Source organism: Alosa alosa, chromosome 19, assembly GCF_017589495.1.
Source record: "Alosa alosa isolate M-15738 ecotype Scorff River chromosome 19, AALO_Geno_1.1, whole genome shotgun sequence".
NCBI lineage: Eukaryota > Metazoa > Chordata > Actinopteri > Clupeiformes > Clupeidae > Alosa > Alosa alosa.
The window spans coordinates 5,450,545-5,470,990 of NC_063207.1; the positions used below are offsets into that span (position 1 = coordinate 5,450,545).

The window sequence follows — 20,446 nt, forward strand, 5'->3', positions numbered from 1 at the left end:
TGCAGATAAACGCTATGATGTCAACTGTTAGCCACCGTGCTAGCCTGTTCACTCTTCCCCAATTTAAGCATCGTTGTCATCACTCTTGTTATGCTTCTGTTCTGTGTAACATGGGGATTTCTCGTAGAGATTTCTCCATAGTCAGTAAAAGAAATGTAGGCCTACCAAATTTACTTACCATGGGCGCGAAAGTTCTTTTCTTAATTTATTCATGTCATAGGTCACCATGTCCAATCAAACCAGAACAGATGCTGCCCTATATATCATTTTGTGGCAAGAACATGGAACAATGCCGGTAAAACAATAGCACATCTCAGATGTAACACAATAATAATAGTTATACAAACCTAATGTTTTAACTGCATTCAATTATTATCATTTATTTTTTTCTTTTCCAATGAAAGTTGTACTTGTATGACCTCAGAAGTTAGATTTGAGGTAATACAGTCAGCCTACTGTAAGTGACAACTGAATTAACATATGTGTTTATTTAATACATTTGAATTTTATTGATGACTGGAATATGTGTCAGAATTGTAGAAACTGTGAATGATATGGAAGCCTTATATCTGAGTTGACGGGTTCCACACTGATCTCATGAATTTGTGGACAGCCTGTCTCTAACGTAAGAACATGTCAACACTTCAAGTGCATTTTCAGTTTGAATTGAGTGCTTTAAAATATATATATATTTATCAATAAGATATTAAACAATACATAACCCACAAAATAAAATGCTTGGAAAGACAAGATACGAATACATGCATATAAATAACAGTAGATGGTGCCACATTCAAGCTGTCTATTGAGAGATGGATTCGTCTGTGTCGAGGGCTCTGTCTGGTAGTGGAGGGGCAATTTCCTCTCCTTTCTCCCCTTCCTCTTCCTCATCCTCGTCTTCAGGTGGGGGAACTGGGGGTGGGGTGGGGCACTTGATCCGTCTGCTCACCCTGGCGTACATGGCCTTGGAGTGCCGGTCCTCCAGGTCGGCGATCTCCTCCACCTCTACGGTGAGGGTGTGCTGGGGGAGGTGGGTGGGGTCGGGGAGCGACGTGGCGTAGGGTTCCAACTGCGTCACAAACTGGTAGGAGGGCACGTCCAGCGGCTCCCCCGAGCTCTCGGACAGTTCTGGAGTCGCTTGTTTTAACATGTTGGAAATGGTCTCGTAGTCATGCTGTGAGCGGACCTCTGGAATTTGGAGGAAGCTCGGAGGATGCTCGGAGGTGACCTCGCCAGAGTGGTTGGCCCTCAGCTCGGGTTGCGCTTTTGCCCATCCTTGTAAGGACCCCTCAGGCTCGCTGTGAGTGGGACTGACCACTGAGACTGCTGGAAGAGCCGACTGCACGTGCGATTCCACTTCTCTATGAGGAGCTATCATTGGTGTGGAGTGAAGCTCGTGCCTGGTGGTAGCTGTGCCATCTACGTATAGAAAGTAATGATAATATGTAGTGAGAAAACCAGCACTTAATTTACTTAAGTTACTGGGAGCTGGTTTGTAATCCCTCACACCAGTATAAACTTGGATTTGGGGGAGTGGGGATGAGGACAATCAAGAAAGTCTCAGCCATCAGCGATTTCGATGATCTCTTCGCAATCGCAAGCATTAGGCACCCAAGGGTGGAATAATTGTTTTTTACGCTAAATCACAATGTTGGCCAAGCTTGTGGTTGTCCAAAGGGTTCAGTTACCCATTTTGCCGCCGCCATTTGTCACAGTGAGTCCGGCGGGTGTTCCGTTGCCCACCTGCGAGTCCTCTGGGAACTCACCTGTAAGGTGTCAGAACAGGTTTACCGTTAGGCAGCGGTCATCAAACAGCTACAAGGTGTTATTCAGTCATTACACCATAGGGAAATGCAGATGTTATTCTCTTGGCCACACACGGGTAACTTGATATAATCTGTTTCTTTTGAGTGTAGTGAATTGTAACTTTAGCAGTCCATCATTTCTCTCACTACACATCAAGGGATTCGGAATATTTTGCAGAATATTTCTTTCAGTACCAGTATACAATCATATGGTTATGGTTCTTGGCAGACAGTAAACATCATCAAATGTAAAAAAAAAAACATTATCAACAAATCTTTTACAACATTAAAGTGTACGGGTCCATTTTAAACTCTTAAAGGCATGCAAAATGTGTTCTATTCAAAGTTAGTAGACTGAATCTTTGGAAATTATTGTGATCATTAACTAGCTTACAGCTCCTGAATCACAATAGAGTTCCACTGTGGGTTCTACTCTGCGTCTATTGTACTGGCTACTGATTGTGTGCTCAGAGGGACCTACTGCGTTGTGATGTGTGGTTTCTCCAGGGCGTTAAAGCCGCGCCGTTGCCCTCAGGAATAGTGCTGAGCTCTGGAGAATCACACGTGTAAACAAACAAACAAACAAACAGACAGACAATCAGTGAACTTCAGAAGGGACTTAGGGTTCAGAGCAGGATAATGACATGATGGATGAAGAGAGCTGAGAACTAAGGAGTGAAGCCCATAAGGGCCCCTTTTTTATTCTAGTCTGTGTTCTAGGGGTCTGCGTTGGCTGAGGGAAGGAAGGAGGAAGGCGGGCATTTCGTTCCGGCTGTTCCACTCTAGGTAGTACAGTAGAAACCTTGCCTTGTGACAAGGCACAATATCAACACATGCAGTCTTCTGGTGGTAAGGGACTCTTAGTACAGATTAGATTTCCGATACAAATGGATAAACCCATTAGAACAGCTCTGTTTTAATCCTGACGCCCCAGATCTATGGCAGAGTATAACATTATGTCTGGATTGACCAGCTTAATCCATCTTAATGTATGTACATACAGTATGTGTATGTATGGGCTAAATGTTGTCATGCCTCTTAATACGGCAATATGTTTTATACATGGATTTGTTTCCAATAAGTTGTCGATGGGGCGGGCGAGGAGGGATGAGAGAGAGCTTTAGCGAGTGTGAATGTACATGTGCTGTATTGTCCTTGCCTCATGTCTCGAGGACCCCCTCGAAAACGAGATGCTTCATCTCAAGGGGTTATCCTCCTAGCAATGAATTTCAATTTTAAACCAGCGTAATCCAGTGAAACAGGTACGGGGAGGTATGTTTGTGACTCTTAACTTAGTTCGGATGCCAATGACACATCATTTTAAATGTGACGAGGCTGTCACGGACTGATTCCCTGTGTCTGATACTGTGATGGCACACAAGGAACATGCACCGGTCATCATACCCTCTTCATCTCTCTTGATTTCATCAATGGCAGGATTTTCCCTTGCAGCTAGGGCGTCTTCCAGTTTAACCTGTGAGAAACATCCAGCACAATCTAGTGGTGAGTGAGTAGGTGAGAGTGGGATGACACACACACATACACACAGTGAGGCATCATTCATTTGCATGCGACTAAAACAACATTTTTCTGTGTGTATGTGTGTGTGAGTTGTCAGAGCAGGCAGCGCAGATAAAGCTGATTCGGACCACGCCTGGCCTGGTTACATACCACTCTAACTAGCGTGGAAGAGCTTCGTTCCACCCCTGCACTCGGCTGCTCCAGTTCAAAGGTATGCCTGCAACACATTACAAGTGATCAGCACGCATCACGCTTTTTCACAGAAAATACCAGCATAAACACTGCCACACCCTTCTAAATGTGTCAATGTTGATATCTTTCTTGCTAATTAGTGCCATACTGTGTCCAATAGCTGAGTGAATCAATAATAATTAGCCTTCAGTGAAAATAACTGAATCAAGTTAAAAACAGTGACTAGGCCTATGGCTTCCAGGATTTTATTTTGAAAATTGGCTATCTATTGCCCTCTGGTGGTGTGTTTTGTGTGTATGTTCATGTATTTGCAATTTGAGTAATCCATAATGTTTTTGGAAACATTGCTATGTTATCTCAGCACACATTGCTAAGCAGTATTATAGTTTCCTATCAGCAATAAATCATCATTTTATGAGCACCATTTCAGCTCATAAAACAGGCACACCACAGAAATGCCAAACAATCCAATGTAATTACACTTTCTCTGCGAGGAGGCCTAATGTACCTGCTCTTTTTTTTATGATTGGGTGAGCCAAGGTTAACCCTAAAAGAGACGTGGAAAGTATCTGATCTATAGTTGTCCACCGCAGTTTACTTTTGTGTGGTTTTAGTTACACCTCATTCCTAGCAAGCTCAGCGAGCTGACAAAACTTGATTGTTTTGTCTTGGAATGTGCAAGGCGGTTCTGTGACTCATAACAACCGATACTGACGCCTGCAGTCCTCCGGCTCTACAAAATGACCTACGAGACACCTCACAGAGGGAGGTTTTAACTCTCGTAAACATGACTGACAGCAGCCACAGCTCAGTATAGCGCATGTGGCATTTTGACTACATTGTTTTGAGCTTTAATGGTGTATGATGTCATGTTGGTCTGAGATGTTTGTCAGGAGGAGCGAACGCACCTCTTGTATTCTTCTCAGCAAGGTGCTGGTCACAGAGAGGTTGTGACATAAAAAAAATAAAGAAACTGTCTTTTTCAAGATGCAGTGGACGTTTTAAATTTGGCTGTGGAGCATGTTGGTTTGAGGTGTCTGCTGCTCAACAGATATCCACTAAATACACTACACATGTACTAGAGAAGCTATGGAGCCCCTAAAGGGACAAAAAAAAAAAAACACCAGGAACTTTTGTGTGCGCACCAGACATTTTTGTGTGCGCACCAGAAACCTTTTTTTTTTTTGTGTACATGATCCCTTAGGGGCTCCGTAAGAAGCAGCGTGCCAAATGTGGCTTATGTGGTTTTATAAGCCTCTATGGTGGTAGTGTAGTTATACCCACTTTTGGCAGGTGGTGCAGAGGTTGATGAGGTTGACGATGATGACGAGGAGGAAGATGAGAGAGAGAGCCGAAGTGAGAGTCAACCCTCCGCCCGCCACCCAGCTCTGCAGATCCGCTACGAGGGGAGCCATAGCTCCTGTGGGCGAGACGGAACAGAGTGAGAACTGACAAGAAGCAGAAAGGCGAAGCGAGGAACACAGAAAGGTTCTCTGGCTCATCTCCATGAAGGAACTTGCTTTAGAATATATTTACAGGAGGCAGACTTTTCCTCTACAATTGGAATGGCTCCTTCTTCGTTAATCTGGTTACCCTGTTATGTGTCCTTTCCCAAGGTTTCATTTTCAGGTCTCTCTCTGCCAATGGAATGTCTCTGTGGGTGCAATGGCACGTGTCCCTGCACAGTCTTTTTCAAGATGCAGTGGACGTTTTAAGGTGTTTGATGGCATATAGAAACCTGCTTTAAGTGGCCCAGTCAAGTTCTTCCACACCAGGCTCGCCTAGCAATGTATTTATGAACGTCTCAAGAGGGCGCCCTAGAGGTGGATACTCGTATTTATACTTTAGTGAACAAACCAATCAGAGACCTCCATTATCTCATTACCAATCACAGATGGCAAAACTACAAAACTAATACCTTTTAGTTATTTCTGTGTTCAGAACACCACATATTTACTACTCAATTCTGATATTTTTTCAGTCGTCTCATAACAGCAATATGCCTCAATATGCCTCTCCCTAAAATCCTCTCTTGAATTTCCCCTTAGGGATCAATTAGGTATCTATTTATCTGTCTATCGATCTATCAATCTATCCCTCTAAAAGGAGGTGATGGAACAATGGCAGAGAGAGAGACCTGAAAATGAAACCTTGGGAAAGGACACATAACAGGGTAACCAGATTAACAAAGAAGGAGCAATTCCAATTGTAGAGGAAAAGTCTGCCTTTTCCAAAAATAGTTTCATTTAGCACATGTTTTTATCCCAAGTGGCTCAGAGTACAGATAAAAAATACATTTCTGTATTTTCTGTAAATACTGTATTAAAGTTACATTATATAGACAAAAGTATTGGGACACGTGCCATTGCACCCACAGAGACATTCCATTCTAAATTCATACAATGCAGCTGTAACAGTTTACACTCTTTCAGAAAGGATTTCCTTTCAGAAAGGATTTTAAAGTGCCCATTCATTCAGGAGAGTATTTGTGACGTCAGGATGTTGGATAGGAAGGCTTGGTTCGCAGTACTCTTCTTCTAGTTCATCCCAAAGGTGTTTGATGGCATATAGAAACCTGCTTTAAGTGGCCCAGTCAAGTTCTTGGACACCAGGCTCGCCTAGCAATGTATTTATTAACGTCACTTTGTGCACTGGGGTACAGTCACGCTGGAACCAAAAAGGGCTTGCCCGAACTGTTCCCAAAAAGTTGGAAACATTTAATGTCCAAAATGCCTTGGTACTGAGGCATTAAGATTTCCCTTCACTGACCCAATCCCAACCCTTGAAAAATAACCATTAGCCATATCTTTCCACCAGCGTGACTGTAAACAATACTCAATGCAGGGTCTATAAAAACATGTTTAAGTGATTTTGGTATGGAAGAGCTTGGCTAGTTAATGCAAAAAACAGGATTATTTACATCATCAAACACCTTTAGCATGAACTAGCCCAGAAATTTAGAGCCAGGCCTTCTTGTCCATAAGTGCCTGACCTCTTAAATACTCTTCTGAATGAATGGGCAAAACTTTCCAGAGTCTTGTGGGGGGAAAAAATCTTGTCTAAAATCTTGTGTAAATCCTTCCCAAAAGAGTGGGAGATGGTGCAGCTGTAAAGATAGGACCTACTCCATCTTACATGCACATTTATTCATGTAGCAGAATGTCATATATTACAAGGGATTACATTGTCTCCGTGCAACTTGGGGTTAAATGCCTTGCTCAAGGGCACAAGTGTGGAAGCCAGGAATTGAACCCACAGCTTTCAGGTTACTACACACTAGCCCAGCTCCTTAACCACTACACTACCACGGCCCATATAGTAGGATATAAGATTTAAGAATGGGATGTCAATGAAGTTCCTGTGGATGTACTGGCAGGCGGCCCAGTATTTTAGTGTTTTCTTCTCCCTTGTTTTTCATGATCTATAAAATTACTCAGAAATATTACTAAATGCAATGAATGGGTGGTGTTAGCGTACTGGTTGAGGAGCTGGGCTAGCATGTAGTAGCCAGAAAAGTTGTGAGTTTAATTCCCGGCTTCCACAATTGTGCCCTTGAGCAAGGCACTTAATCCCAAGTTGCTCCGGGGATAATGGCCCTTGTAATATAATACATTATGGAAGTCACTTAGGATAAAAACATCTGTTAAATAAATACATGTAAATGTAAACAAGACTGGTCAATACAGAACGCAAAATAATGGATGCAGCCATTCATCACCCAATAGAAGACTGTGCTCCATGTAGTTCTGTTCCTGAATTATTATCAATGACACCAATGAATTAATTAATTATTAAACCATGAAGAATTAGTTATGTACTGGCCTATCAAAAAGCAAACAGCATTCAGACTTCTTGCATGAGTGGCCACAATCAAGCAAATGGACAAGTATTTTTTATTCATTCACTTTCTTATTTGTTTATCCATGCAAATTTACAGATAAATGGAAATACTGAGTGGTTTGAATTTTATGGAAATGCTGATAGGAACTGATACAGGAAAAACATGAAAGCAAAACTTTGTCAGAATGACCACACTGTGTGCTGCTAGTGCCATCGAAGAAAAGTAATTATTTTAGTGAATGATTAATTCACTATTTAGTTGTGGCTTTTGTATTGTTACAGGATACTGTACATAGTGTGCAGTGTATGTGTTATCAAGTCATCTAGATAAGTACTAAAGATTCCATGTGATAGCAGATGACGTCATGTCATCCGGTTCACATTCTTTCAGCACCTTGCAGGCACTGTCCATTGCAAAGCAGTAACTTGTTCTGGGTTCCGACTATTAGCATGGGCTAAATAGGAGCTCTGTTTAGAGACAGACGTGAATGAGGAAGAAGGCGCCTAAACACCATAAAACCTGCAGCAATGCCACCCGTCACAAATTAAACTGCCGGAGGTCACATACATGACACAAGAAACATTCCCAGTGCATGTGCTATAAAGAGGAGTCTTGTGGTCAGTTTACTGAAGATATTTTGCAAGCAGATAGCCATTGCGTGCCTTATCGATCTGATGAACGAGCAAACCTGTTCTCTCTGATGTATTTAGTGGATTTGAGTTCTCCAATAATGTTTATCTAAATACTCCACTGTTGCTGCTTGGCATGATAAGTAAATACCAGGCACCAGGTTAGGACTTTGTCCTTAGGCTAGAGAGAGAGCTGTATCAAGTTGCTTAATCAGTAAAAGTCCTGTTCAAGGTAACAGGATTAAATGTGTATCCTTAAAATGTATTTCCTAGAGGACAGATATTTACATACAATGTCCTATGTAAATAGGAATGCTTTGTTTAACAGATCTATTCAAATGGACTTTGAAGGTTTACTGTCTGAGGAGTATTTCATGTTGTTCATATGCTTCGGGCAAAGAAAAATCTTATGTCAAACATGTCACACGGATCACACCTCTGTTTGGTTTGACAGTAGGAGCGATACTTTCAACCACACCCAAAAACTCAAATCAATAAAACACAAAGCAAGCACATCACAACGCCTTCCTGCAAACTGAATTTCATAAATACATAAGTGATAATATTACTTAGATACTTGGTCATAATACTTTCGATTTTCCCTTCCATATTGTCAGGCAGATGGACAAATGAAAAAGGCAAAGAACTGTACTGAACTGTCCACTGGATTATACAGTATATATTTATAATCTGTAGGTCAGTTTTTAATGTAAAGTCAAATGTATGTTAGCTTTGCTCTCTGCCTCTACTTACATGTACTACAGAGTGAGGCTCGTGTGATTAGACAGAAGAGACAGGACTCTTTGCTCAGCTTGGTGAGCAAAGAGTCGCGGGAAAGAGAAACGCAGAGAAATACTCACCGGACGAGTCCTTCACTCTGACCGAGTTTGACCAGGTGGGAGATGGCTGCCCTCGGAGAGACTGAAGAGCTCAAACCAACAGCTGTAGCTTCACACCAGCATCATCCTGCATGATATACAACTGCCAACACCTGCTGCATCTGATCTCTGTCCGTCTGTCTGTCTGCCTGTCTCTCTCTCTCTCTCTCTCTGTTCTCTGGCTCAAACAGCTGGCATCTGTTTTACAGTAACCACCCTCCCTGTGGTTTTGGTGGTGTGTGTGTGTGTGTGTGTGTGTGCGTGTGTGTGTGTGTGTGCATGTGTGTGTGCTAGTGTGTTTGTTCCTTTTGCAGACTTTAAACATTCAAACATGACACTAACAGAAGTTCATGAGAAATACACACACAAAAACTTCCTTGTTCTCTCTCTCTCTCTGTCTCTCTCTCTCTCTATTATACCAATATAGCCATATATTGCAGCTTAGTATATAGATAGCATATAATAGAGGATGATATGGCATGAAATAAAAACTACTATTACTGTTAATACTATTACTGTTCTCCCCACTGTTAATCTTTTTGTCCTCTCCCCCCCCCTCTCTCCCCCCCTCTCTCCCCCTCTCTCTCTCTCCCTCCCTCCCTCTCCCCCCCTCTCTCTCTCCCCTCTCTCTCTCCCCCCCCTCTCTCTCCCCCCTCTCTCCCCCTCTCCCCTCTCTCTCTCTCCCTCCCTCCCTCTCCCCCCCTCTCTCTCTCCCCCCCCTCTCTCCCCTCTCTCTCTCTCCCTCCCCCTCTCTCTCTCTCCCCCTCTCTCTCTCTCCCTTCCTCCCTCCGTCTGTTCTCTTGTTCTCTCCCTCCCTCCTTCCGTCTGTTCTCTTGTTCTCTCTGGCTTGTCGCCACACCTGTTTTTATGATCCTCTCGCTGATACGACCAGAATGACTTGAACTGTAAAGCAGCTCTTGGCTTTAAAGTATCTCCCTGTCCAAACTAATTCATGAAACATGACTAATTCTCAGATATCGTGGACAGGTATCTTTTCCTGCTAATTCAGTGGCAGGCAGATGTGTATAACAAGCAAATGATGAGGTGCAATGGCAGACGGATTTAGCTTGAATTTCTACATTTGCACAATGTAAAGGATTTGTCAGGATTTACCTACATTTATATTGAAATAGTTTTTTTTTTTTTTTACCACAGCTTCCAGTGAACAGATATATATATATAGAGAGAGTGTGTGTGTGTGCCTGCTCCCGTGTGCCTGCCTGTGCATGTGTTTATTGGCTAATTAACATCAGAATTATTGTGGAGCAGTGCAAATATTTGCTGTGGTCATCTGCAGAGCACTTAAGCATTATGTGAGTCGACAGTAAAAGAGTGCCGTCTACTCGTCAGGTGTTGTTCAAAGGAGTGCAGATAAAGGCCAGGGAAGCACTAAATGTACTGCGCTGATGCCATTGTTTACACATGTACAAAGTGATAAGGCACTGCTGCTCAAGGTATCCTTTTACTGCAAGCAAACTTTGAATCTCTTGCATTTTAGCAAATAATAATAATAATAATAATAATAAAACAATGTAGCCATGAAATGTTTTATAAGTTGAAATGGTATTCATGCAATTGTAAAGACATCTATGGTAAAAGACTACTTCATTGTGTGTGTAAAGTTGCTTGTACCACATTATGTTCAATGTAGACTTAGCTCCTCACAGCCCTCTGCTGTCCATCCAGTGTAAGTAGGCTACACTGGTGGACAGTCCTAGCCATAGATATTAGAAAGCTAGAGACCGCATTGGGCTCCAGAATGTGCGTAAATAGCGACGCCATCTTGGAGGCCAATGGAGGAGCATGTGACTCTGACTGGTGTCTCTGATTGCTGGCAAGTGTTGCCCATAGACAGTAAAGGTGTTGCCCCCAGCAATATGGCGACTGCATTTACGATGCCACCTAATAGAACTCGACAGACAATGCGGTATCTACAGTAGCTTTCTAATATCTATTGTCCTAGCACTGTAACTGAGAAACGTAGTACTGAAAAATGTAGTACACCAAGACAGCCAGTATAGTGCGATATAGAACCATACATCGTCATTGCATTTCAGGCCCATGTTCAGGAATGATGTACGCACATTGGAAAGCCAAACAGTCTCAATAGAATAGCCTTGTTATTTTATGAAAAATTCATGCTGTTCCACATTCTTTATCGTAAACGTGCCAATTACCAACCATTTCGTACGAAAATTCTAAAACAACGTTTTTTAATACTTCAAAATAACATTTAATAAATTAACCTTACATTTTTCAGTAGCCATATTGTGTAGATTTGAACAAAATCTAGTTTGTTTCTTATTGGGGGTTTTACTGCCTGAAATATCCGATTTTGTTTACCACGCTCAGAGTTTAGTGCTGGGCTGGTGGGTACCTATTCCCAACCTTTCTCACGGCACATCAACGGTTAGACCAACGGTTAGATCTCACAACACTGTTTAGAGTCACGGTAAAATGTAATTTTTGGTACATGGCTAATTTAGATACACTTATGGTGTGGGTGCGTTTCTTTAGGAATACGCTGTCTTGGTTTGTATAGAAATTAATATTAAGTGACGCATACACGTAAGAAGTTGGAAATACAGGACGGTTGGTAATAGCTGACATTATGATATATTGTTCTTTTTTTCATGTCAACAATATTTAATGTTCTGAGTCACCTTTGATAAAACTTGTGTTATGATTGGAATGCCTCACTCGGTTTGGTTTCTCTCATCACTCATCTGAGGAGAGTGACATACTCACGGACGCACGCACGCACACACACACACACACACACACACACACACATAAGATGTCTACAAGTACAAGCTTATTATTACCAGTAGTCAACTCTCAGTCAATGAGAAAACAGAGAGAGAGAGAAAGCACAGACCTTTTGACTCTAGTGGTTGAAGTTTACTGTATCAAAGGAATGTAGGCCTTTACTTCTGTACAAAAATTCTAATGTTGCATAGAGAGAAATGAAAAAGATGAGATCACAATTCTAATTCTATTCTAATATTCTTATGTTTGTGTTAGCTGTAAATGAACAACAGTATTCAGGATCTTCATCACTCTGAAGAAGGAGAACTCAAACCTGTAACCAGTTCTCTCTGCTTCCTGACTCACTGCTGCCCCCTTCAGATTAGAAAAGAAGCAACATCAGCCCTACTGAATCATTACAACTGGCTCTTTACATCAAATGTGCATGGCGGGTGAAATCAGTTCCTGCCATTCTATTATATGTACAAATTCATGAACACATGGGGTGATATGTGTATATGTTTTCTTTTAAACAATAATGTCTAATAATACAGTTGCAATAATACAGTCTAACAATACTGTCTTATGCCATTGAGAGTTGAACAAATGACAACTCTATAACTATAATCATATACACATAAATCTGTGCAATGGTATGCAAAATAAGTCCAGATATTGTGGTAAAAAGTAGCAAATATTGAAAAACTTGTGCAACATCTTCATGTGCTTTCTGGGGATGCCTTGGTGTGGCTATATGGCCACCATGGTCACATATGATCATGTAAACTATTGCATTCAGAGTAGCCTAAAGAGAGAGGGGGGAAAGGGCATGATGATGCCAGTTGGGCAGAGATAGAAGATGGCACGGGGGTGACTAAAGGGGCAAAAACTGGGTCATCTAGTTAAAAGTGTCATAGCCTAGTCTAGGGTGCAGTCGTTTTGGTTTGAATATTGTTTACATGACCACATAAGATCATGTATAAGCCCCCCATGACACAAGACAGTAATGAATAATATCCTGTAGTAGTAAAGCACTACTCTAGTTCAACTTGAAAAGAGCACTGATCAAATGTGACAGGAGACGAAGGACATAATAAGGTGTTTTCACTAAACTGAGGTCTGTTATTTAACCATTTAGAATACCATTTTGCACTTTGTAACAAGTTATTATTTTGAACAACAATGAGTGATACTACTGTAGCATAGCATTTGTCTTGGTATGGGGGTTGCATTTTGAGTATTGGGGGAATCTATATGTCCCCCTCAAAGTATATTATGATTACACCCTTGGTCTTCGTAATATTATAAAGCACACCAATATGCCAATATGTCTCATCTAAATTGTAACAGCGTTTAATGTTATCTAAGCAGTAGTATTTTTACATTTACTACACATATTATATATATATATATATATATATATATGTATTTATTTTTTTATTTTATAGTGATTGTTTTGGATAAAAGCGTGAGCTAAATGACTAAATGTAAATGTGTGTGTGTGTTTGCTCATCTAGCTTCCTGTAAATGTTCAGTCACGTTGGAGTAACCATAAATCTTTCCTCCTACATGATGACCTGAATCAGGAACTAGAAAACTAGAAAATATAAAATATAATTTTGTATAACTCAAAATAATATTTAATTATACAACCTTACATTTTTCAGTAGCGAGATGTAGAATGGGACAAAATCTGGTTTGGCTCTAACCGAGGGCATTTATTAGCCTGGCCATACCTAGATCTAGATAATTTCAGGGAGATACTAGTCTGGAACACCATAGTTCACTAACATTTCCATTGATTGGCAGATTACCTTCCCAATCAGCAACGAAACTGGATGACATTATAGTTTCAAAATCGAAAGTGGCTTTGGTAAACCGTAGCAGCAACACCTGCAAACATCAAAAATTGCAGTCGGAAGAATGAATAAATTTATTTACAGCAAAATTAGGCCCACATACATTGTTTCCTGAAATCTCGTCACATAATCAAAATTCCACTAGTAAGTCGTGGTTTTGTACCAGCAGTATTACAATACTGTTTACAGCACTTCGAGACCCAGTACAAAGATCATTTAGACACCTTTCTGGGATGGGAGCTTGCGTTTCTTTAGGAATCCGCCATCTTGGTTTGTATAGAAATTAATATTAAGTGGCACATTAACGTAAGGGGGGCAAAAATAGGGCACGGGCGGACATAGGTGATTATATAGGGTTGAAGGTCTGCAGCTGTCTCACTGCTCTTGTTTAGGACTGGCTCTCAGTTCTTTCCTTTTAGTGTGCTAACATATAATTTGTAATTTGTAAATTTTTGAGTAGCTCTCCAAAATATAACAAATTCACAGATATCCTGCCGAGAAATAATCTGTGTGCTGTAGACTCTTCATAACAGTAATTATATCATAACTCTAAAACATAAAGACAACATGTCATGGACATTGTATGCATGTACTGTAAACTAGCAGAATGTTTACTGTCTTGTTTCAGTCTATTTCTTTCCTCCTGTTCTTGGCTCCATTAATTAGGTCTGACTTCAAGCATGCTTCCGGTGTACACCAAGTGCAGACTCTTCATAACACCAGATACTACAGAGGATATATTGATAAGTCGTGTAGAGTATTAAACCAGTATGACATGAAGTGACGTTTTTTAGTCGTGTAGAGTTTAAAACCAGTATGACATGAAGTGACGTTTTTTAGTCGTGTAGAGTTTAAAACCAGTATGACATGAAGTGACGTTTTTTAGTCGTGTAGAGTTTAAAACCAGTATGACATGAAGTGACGTTTTTTAGTCGTGTAGAGTTTAAAAGCAGTATGACATGAAGTGACGTTTTTTAGTCGTGTAGAGTTTAAAACCATTATGACATGAAGTGATGTTTTTTAGTCGTGTAGAGTTTAAAACCAGTATGACATGAAGTGACGTTTTTTTTTTCTCCAGTCAGTTTTGTATCCTTGAGCTTCGTTCTTTGGGCCTGGCTTTGAGCTTCCTCTTGGCGTAGCAGCACATGACGCCAGCGGTGAGCAGGCTGCAGAGCACCAGGGTGGGGAAGGAGGCACAAGCCCCGATCAGCCTGTCTCGCCCGTGGACCCGCTCCAGAGTGCGCCAGCGTGCCCGGAAGTCCCGGAACAGCGCCTCCTGCTGGACCAGCGTGCACAGTGCCAGGAAGAGGTGGAAAATCTGATGGCCGTGGCCCAGGACGTCGCAGCGGCCCGGGAAGAAGCACTCGGGCACGGGGCACGAGAAGAAGAGCGCCGCCAGCAGGAAGAAGAAGATCTGCAGCGCGTGGAGCGCGAGAGCGTCGTCGGCGTCGCTGGCGTCCGACGAGCCGGCGCTGGCCAGCCGGTGGGCCACGGGGCTGATGTCCAGAAGGTACGCCAGGCTGGTGGGCACCAGCTGGAAGACCTTGCGGCGGAGCGGGTATGGCCGCTGGTAGCGCAGCTTGGCGAAGCAGCAGCTGGCGCAGGTCAGCCAGCCGAGGAGCACGGCGCCGGGCAGAAAGGCGTCGGCCACAGCGGTGTTGCGCCACGCCGGCTCTGAGCTGTAGAAGTAGTGTGCCAGCGCGCAGCCGTACTGGTAGACGCACACGCCCACGTAGTCCAGGAAGAAGAGGCAGTAGTGGGCGAGCTCCGAGTGCGACTGCAGCAGGTGGGCGGCCGCACTGCAGGTCAGGTAGGTGAGGGCAGAGGTCACGTACAGGCACAGGGGCAGCGCGGTCAGGTCCAGCGGGGCAGGCCAGGTGTGCAGCAGGAGCAGGAAGCGGAGGAGGACGATCACACCGGTCAGCATGTGGCTCCACACATTGACGGACTCGTTGTGCACCTGGAAGAGGCTGAGCAGGTAGCAGGACCAGCGCTGGCCCACGGGCCGGTAGCCACCGTGGATGTACGGCTCACGGAACAGGACGGGCACATCTTTGGCCAGCACAGTGGCCTGGGGAGGCGGGGAGAAGCCACTTAGCCGTCTGCGGTGCATGGACAGGAAACTGAGACACACCAAAGTCCACCGCGGCATCCTAGGAAGGGATGGAGGAGGGAGAGAGAGAGAGAGATCAGCACTGGAAATTAAATTATGAATGTTGAAATGAAAGACAACAAGAGCTGTTATCTCTTATCACTTTGGTGAGCACATGTTCTGGCACATAATGGCTGCTGTGCATCACCCAGGCGGGTGCTACACATTGGTAATGGTTAGTGAGGTTCCTCCTTCGCTATTAAAGGGCTTTGGGTGCAATGATAAAGCGCTATAGAGCACGATTTGTATTACAGTCGCGCATCATAGATTGTAGTACAACACTTGTGTCCACTCTGTACCACAAATATCAGTCTAAAATATCAGACCACAATGCTGCTAAACAATGTCCCTAAAGAGACAGAACAGAAAACATATTTTTTATTCATGTTTTTAAAAGCAAGTGAATGTGATTTCTGTTTAAAGGATCAGAGAATGAGCTAAATAGGTAAAACACTCCATAATCAGCCATTTTGGCAAGAAAACCCAAGTGTGGAATTAGACAGTCTGCATTAAAGGCGTCCTAACAAAGTACCTTTAGCAAACAACAATAATACCTCTCATATCACTCAAGATATTCTGCTTTGGTCAAACAAATTTAAAATGAATGATTTAAAACAATGGGTAAAGGATTTGTGAAATTCATTAATTCTGAGATGCTGCAAAGTATCAATGATTATCACGATTTGAATGTAAAATCATATAAGCAACAACTTTTCTCTTTTTTCCATATTTGCAAATCAATATATGTATAATCCATTACTTTGTAACATAGTAGATAGGTGAAATGATACAGTATGTGATCACTCACCTTGTCCGCACTATGGGGTCCTCCTCAGGTTAACAGTGAACGTCCATGAGTCTGCCATCATGACTTAGGTCGCAGAGGTCAGCGACAGCATACTGAGGAGGGAGAGGCCAAGTGAGGCTTCTACAGGACCTTCCTGTGCCTCACTCTGTGTGTATGTCTGTCTGTGTGTGTGTCTCTCTGTGTGTGTGTGTGTGTGTGTGTGTGTGACCTGGAGCAGGGACCACTCTTTGTTTCTGTTCAGATTTGCAGTTGTGTGTTCTTTAGCTAGTCTGACCTACACAGACAATGTTATAAATGTGTCCAGTTTTTGTTCTAGAGAACTTCCTCGAACATGGTTGTCTTTGTGCTATCTATCTCTATCTCTACGGACAAGCGAGTTCTCTCTCTCTATCTCTCTCTCTCTCTCTCTGGTCAAGTCTCGAACAGTGTGCTCGTGCCCAGCCTGTCCAGCACAATGAATGAAATGTGTCCAGTTCAGCTCTGGGCAGAAACAACTCAACTCAAGGATTAAGAATCATGTGACATTCTTTAGGTCACAAAGCTCAGCTCTCAGTGTTTCCCTTGCAAATGCTCTCCTAGGAGAGCCGGCGAAGTTGTTCCCAATTTTCTGTGTCTAGACGCAGCACACTAACTATTATCAGATTAGATTAAACATATTTGTTGACTGCTTCTTAGCAACATATTTTACTGATAATTTCATCTGTATATTGTTTCAGTTTATATATGTATTCCTCAGTGAACAGTGGCATGTTGACGTTCAAATGAGTGACTTCTTTGTTCTCTCTTATCTGAAATTTGCACATTCTCAAATGCTAATTATGTGTAATATTTCTTCAGCAGAGCCGCTTGATCAAATGTGAATGGAGCTAGAGTAAGACATGGAGGAACTGATATGACTATATTACTGCAGTGATGCATTTCAACATAGGTACATCACACTGAGGACCAGTTACACTGACACATTTAGTGTAAACACGTATCCAAACTTACTCTCAGTATAGATGCAGTGGAGTAGAGGTATGAGTACATTTGGGTATCAGTCCTTTGCTGGCACCACCAATAACCACTTTTTTAAAGAAGAATTCTGGTAGTTCATGTTCATGAGCCCCGATGTTCATGCCCCCAGAGTGTAGCACTGTAGCTGCCTGCCGGCTCAAGTCATTGTCTGCAGCTATAGGCTGAACCGATTATTTTCCGGGGAGTTTTCATACAGACAGTTCTCAGTGACTTCGAGAAACAGAGACCTACCGGTATGTGAAAAATCATTGGGATTTTCTTTTAAGCATCTGTCTCTATGCTGCGAGAGCACCATAGATTCACAAAAACCAGAATGTAAATTGTAAGTCACTTTGTAAAGTAAGTCACGTTGGATAACAGTGCCAGCCAAATGAATTGAAGTATTGTGTATAAGTAATGAAGTATTGTGTATAAGTATACTAAATAATTAGCACAAGACATGTGTGGAAGCTCTTTATCTTGTATTGTTTATTTATTTTGTGTCCAATCTGCTAGATTTTCAAAGACATTGTCCACAGACCCACAAATAAACATGTTATCTCAGTTGTTGAAACATAAACATGGCATATTTTTGCATAGCATCTTTACAACAATTTATTTTCCCATTGATTAATGACAGCTTGCTAACAATTTGTATTAGGGGGTCAGGATCAATGTTAGAATCAGGTATGCTTAAGTGGTTGTGGGACACATTATACAGATCATAATGTTTCACATGAAGCGGAGTGTCCTTCAGTGTGAATGTTTGGCCCAGACGCACATGCAGCCCACTGCCACGCGTCTGAAATGCGCGACGTAACACCTGGGCCTGCCTCTTTGTCTCTGCAGGACCATGTGCACCTGGTGGATGGCCACAGCGTTGAGGTTCCCCTGAGCTTCGATGTCACTCTGTGGATATTCGCAGTATGACGCATCACAGACTGCTTCGTAGATCACCTGAGGAATACCATTCTCCACAAAGATTCTCCTAGAAGGGTTCAGGAAAGGACGGCCATTACATTACAGCACGAAGCTATGCCCAGATGGACAAATGCTTAGTCTGGCTTTCACCAGACCAAGCTCAATCTTTTTCTGAGTCCGCTATGTATTTTCTACTGCACAATAGGCGTGATCAACGGGCATAGTTCAAATGACTCAATTGGATAGTCATTCACCAATCTGACCAACGAACCGGATGACGTTTGCAGAGCGACGTGAAAACTCCAGGCTCTCCCGCTATCGTCATCGTTTTAAACCTGCCAATAGCGCGCCAGGTGGATAAGCCAGTTTGTGATTGGATTAAAAATCACTCTGTGCAATTATTCTAGAACATTAAACCGGAATGCAGTGGGTAGAAAGGTCTTTAGTCGATCCTCAACAATGAACCTCCTTATTGGGACTACCAATCAATTTGGTGTATTTGTTTGCTTTGTACCTCACTCGGAAGCCATTTCTTCCAGATGACTAAAGGCAAATTGCAAGCAATTACAATGTGCTTGTAGGCCTAATCCAACTCCATGCAGTTCAATTCCAGTTCCTTCTTTGACCCATAATAGCTTCCTCTAAAAGTATGGTACAGTTTCTGAGAATGCACATTCTTTGGTCCATGCCATGACACCCATAAAGTATTTTGATTCCCAAATCCCAGAGCATTGTGACGCGTGACTTGTGATGCAGCAGATCTCTTTGACTCTAACTTCTATCCCACTTAAACAAGTAGGAGTTTACAGCCTTTGAAGTACAGAAGACAGCTTATGTCACAGTGAATGGACACAGTTGGGAGAATGTACGGCTCTTTGCCAGGTTTACATTGTGCCATACTAACTAAATCATCTTGTTTGGGACTCACTGTCCCTCTCCACTGAGCATGCCATCAGTCCCTATCTCATAGACTGTGTTAGCACAATTAAACCAAAATACTCATGTCATGTACACATTTGTGGCCTGTAGCATAATATTCTAAACCGTGACAACGCCACTCCCGGTTAGAAGGGTGGGAGAGGAGGAAATGATCTAATGTATCAGAAAAAGCGTACAAAGTGCTGCCATGGGCTACACATTATTACATTAAACGAATGCACTAAACTAACAAATCAATCTAAGAATGGCTTTGCATAACATCACGCCACGCCACGAGTTGAAGATTTGAATGAGGCTTCCACTTACTTCCACTTCCAGGGAGAAAGTGATTGTCTGTTGAGCTCTCGGCTCCTTTTCCATCCCTCAGAGGGAGGCGGACGGTGCACAAGGAAATTCATTTTGGGGTAACAAACAGCCGAGTTGCTGCCCTCCACCAGAGAGCATCTCATCAGCAGGACCAAGCAGCAAATGAACCCCTGTACAAAGGAAGGAGAGAGATTCCGTGTCTGGCATCTAATTTTTAAAAAGTCAAATTAAGCATCTGTTCAGTAATCTGAATACCATCCCATCTGTTTGTGGTCTTATTCACAAATACAAACTCAACAATATTGCTCAACTCATTGTATTCTCCTCACTCAAGCCACTTACTGTAGCATCACATTTCATATAGACCCTTTCAAGAGAGCTCCATTATCAGCATCATAGTTGGCCCCACAAGGCTTCCGTTTTAACATTCCATATGTTATCTTAATGCAGAGGAAGTAGATTGGGAACGCTAGTTACGAATGTAACTGTGGTTATGTGAGTAGTGGATGACCGCCAGGGCAGTCTCTTTGTAGTGGATATATCTCTGTTGCGCCAGCCACAGACCGAGAGTTGTATACCAAAAACGTCACTCCGTGACCCGGCGTGTGACGTCACCGAAATTATATCAGCTTTTGTCACACGCCAGCATTCCTCAGGTAACTGTTCTCTTCTCGCATACTCCGAGTGACCAGAAACCCTGGCGGTCATCCACTACTCACATAACCACAGTTACATTCAGTAACTAGCGTTATGTTTCGTAGTTCCTGACCGCCAGGGCAGTCTCTTTGTAGTGGATGAAGAATATCACAATGTCACAAGGAGTGACTCAGATGGAACCCAAATCTGCTGTA

General features: G+C 42.5%; 3 protein-coding genes and 1 long non-coding RNA gene across 4 annotated transcripts; 1 reads left to right on the plus strand and 3 right to left on the minus strand.

Annotated features, from left to right (window-relative positions):
- Nucleotides 1-169: 169 nt before the first annotated feature.
- On the minus strand, nt 170-9,150 carry si:ch73-204p21.2. The gene is made up of 7 exons (XM_048270897.1): nt 8,849-9,150; nt 4,803-4,938; nt 3,477-3,543; nt 3,210-3,279; nt 2,287-2,355; nt 1,689-1,766; nt 170-1,419 (listed from the first exon to the last, which is right to left on the minus strand). Exons 2-7 carry the CDS (start codon nt 4,931-4,933, stop codon nt 803-805), a joined length of 1,032 nt encoding a protein of 343 aa, XP_048126854.1. The 5' UTR covers nt 4,934-4,938; nt 8,849-9,150; the 3' UTR covers nt 170-802.
- On the plus strand, nt 3,225-12,976 carry LOC125312385. The gene is made up of 3 exons (XR_007196609.1): nt 3,225-3,537; nt 4,812-5,006; nt 11,891-12,976. It is a non-coding gene; the product is annotated as an uncharacterized LOC125312385 (long non-coding RNA).
- Nucleotides 12,977-14,551: 1,575 nt separating this feature from the next.
- On the minus strand, nt 14,552-16,544 carry LOC125284357 (membrane progestin receptor beta-like). The gene has a single exon (XM_048228273.1). The coding sequence runs from the start codon at nt 15,623-15,625 to the stop codon at nt 14,552-14,554; it is 1,074 nt and encodes a 357-aa protein (XP_048084230.1). The 5' UTR covers nt 15,626-16,544.
- Nucleotides 16,545-17,561: 1,017 nt separating this feature from the next.
- il17a/f2 (interleukin 17a/f2) lies at nt 17,562-19,920 on the minus strand. The gene is made up of 3 exons (XM_048270898.1): nt 19,851-19,920; nt 19,596-19,765; nt 17,562-18,417 (listed from the first exon to the last, which is right to left on the minus strand). Exons 1-3 carry the CDS (start codon nt 19,851-19,853, stop codon nt 18,183-18,185), a joined length of 408 nt encoding a protein of 135 aa, XP_048126855.1. The 5' UTR covers nt 19,854-19,920; the 3' UTR covers nt 17,562-18,182.
- Nucleotides 19,921-20,446: the final 526 nt, after the last annotated feature.

Excerpts from the sequence above, each read along its gene's own strand:
- LOC125284357 (XM_048228273.1), bottom strand. The coding sequence starts at position 15,625 with ATGCCGCGGTGGACTTTGGTGTGTCTCAGTTTCCTGTCCATGCACCGC.
- si:ch73-204p21.2 (XM_048270897.1), bottom strand. The coding sequence starts at position 4,933 with ATGGCTCCCCTCGTAGCGGATCTGCAGAGCTGGGTGGCGGGCGGAGGG. Across the intron at positions 1,767-2,286 it reads AAACCACACATCACAACGCA|GTGAGTTCCCAGAGGACTCG; the intron begins GTAGGTCCCTCT and ends GACACCTTACAG. Across the intron at positions 1,420-1,688 it reads AAATGGCGGCGGCAAAATGG|ATGGCACAGCTACCACCAGG; the intron begins GTAACTGAACCC and ends TTCTATACGTAG.
- il17a/f2 (XM_048270898.1), bottom strand. Across the intron at positions 18,418-19,595 it reads CTTTCTCCCTGGAAGTGGAA|GAGAATCTTTGTGGAGAATG; the intron begins GTAAGTGGAAGC and ends GAACCCTTCTAG.